Below are 1,148 nucleotides of genomic sequence, written 5' to 3'. Positions count from 1 at the left end.
ATAATATTTTATCAGAACACATTTTTCAACAGAGGTTCTAAAACATTTTGTAATAAAATAAAATTGATTCACAAATTCTTTGGTATCAAACTGCTGATGAATTAGCTTTAAGCTAACATCACTTCAAAACATTCCTTAAAAGATGGACCAGAGTCTGGATCCAGAGTCTCATATGGACCTGGATATAAGACTAGTCTTTTTATGCCTGCCTGTTTTATTRCATTTATTGTAATTAAATTTGAAGCTACGCTAAAGTTATTTGTTGGACATGTTTGTGATTTGAAGATAAAAACCTGAGGAGAAATCATCTGTATATTTCTCTTGTTTAGTTTCAGCTGCATGATGTGATGGAAACATCAGAATAATCACCTCTGCCTCCCTGTGGTCCAGCCTTTCACACTGACCCAGGTAAACACACTGCAGCTATAAAAACATCTCTGTTTTAAGACTAAACGTCCTCGCAGACACTGAGACGTCTGAGTCTGACCCTCAGGTCCTGCAGGAGTTTCTGTGCTAAAGATAAAGACTGGATCTTTATTCAAACACTCATGATGGACTGATAATAAAAGTTTTCAGCCGTAGGGCTGTCTGAGTGTCGTTCTGAACCAATCCCAGTTATAATACAAACAGAGGGGCGGGGCAAACTCACCATGACTCGCTGTTCTCCAGTCAGATCCGGCGAATCACAGAGCAGCTGGTTCTCTGACACAGTCAGCAGGCAGGGGGACTCTCCAATCAGGACGGTGTAGTTCAGACGGGTGTTTCCAGGAGCTGACGGGATCAGATTTTTACCCTGAAACACAAAAACCAACATGTTCAGGTGAGAAACTGCCAACATGACCAGACTGCATCACTTCCTGTCCCCTCTCACCTTCAGGATGATGGGTGAGCCTGGTTTCACCTCCAGGATCCCCGAGGTCCCCAGAGGGTCAAAGGTTGGGTTTGGGTAGTGAGTGAAGGAGGTGGAGTTCAGGACAAGCAGAGAAGACACCTGCACAGGTTAGAATCAAAATATTCTGTTACCTGTCAGGAAGAGGGTCACAACAGGATTTCTGTTGGTGTGGGTGTTGGTCTGACCCTGGGATCGTTGAGTTGGAGGCTTCCTGTGTGTGTGTGTGTGTGTGTGTGTGTGTGTGTGTGTGTGTGTG

At 43.9% G+C, this 1,148-nt stretch overlaps 1 protein-coding gene across 1 annotated transcript in view; it reads right to left on the bottom strand.

The window, feature by feature from the left end:
- The window catches only part of LOC106533878 (plexin A3), a gene marked incomplete at its 5' end in the record, with an annotated part of 22,101 nt that overhangs the window by 14,965 nt on the left and 5,988 nt on the right, over positions 1-1,148 (bottom strand). The window contains 2 exon segments of the mRNA XM_014030338.1: positions 650-793; positions 872-991. Of these exon segments, the coding sequence (XP_013885792.1) occupies positions 650-793; positions 872-991 (264 nt within the window).

The sequence above is a fragment of the Austrofundulus limnaeus genome, unplaced genomic scaffold (genome assembly GCF_001266775.1).
Source record: "Austrofundulus limnaeus strain Quisiro unplaced genomic scaffold, Austrofundulus_limnaeus-1.0 Scaffold1043, whole genome shotgun sequence".
Classification (NCBI taxonomy): Eukaryota; Metazoa; Chordata; class Actinopteri; order Cyprinodontiformes; family Rivulidae; genus Austrofundulus; species Austrofundulus limnaeus.
Note: the sequence above shows the minus strand (reverse complement) of the source record. Positions and strands in the feature narration are given on the sequence as shown.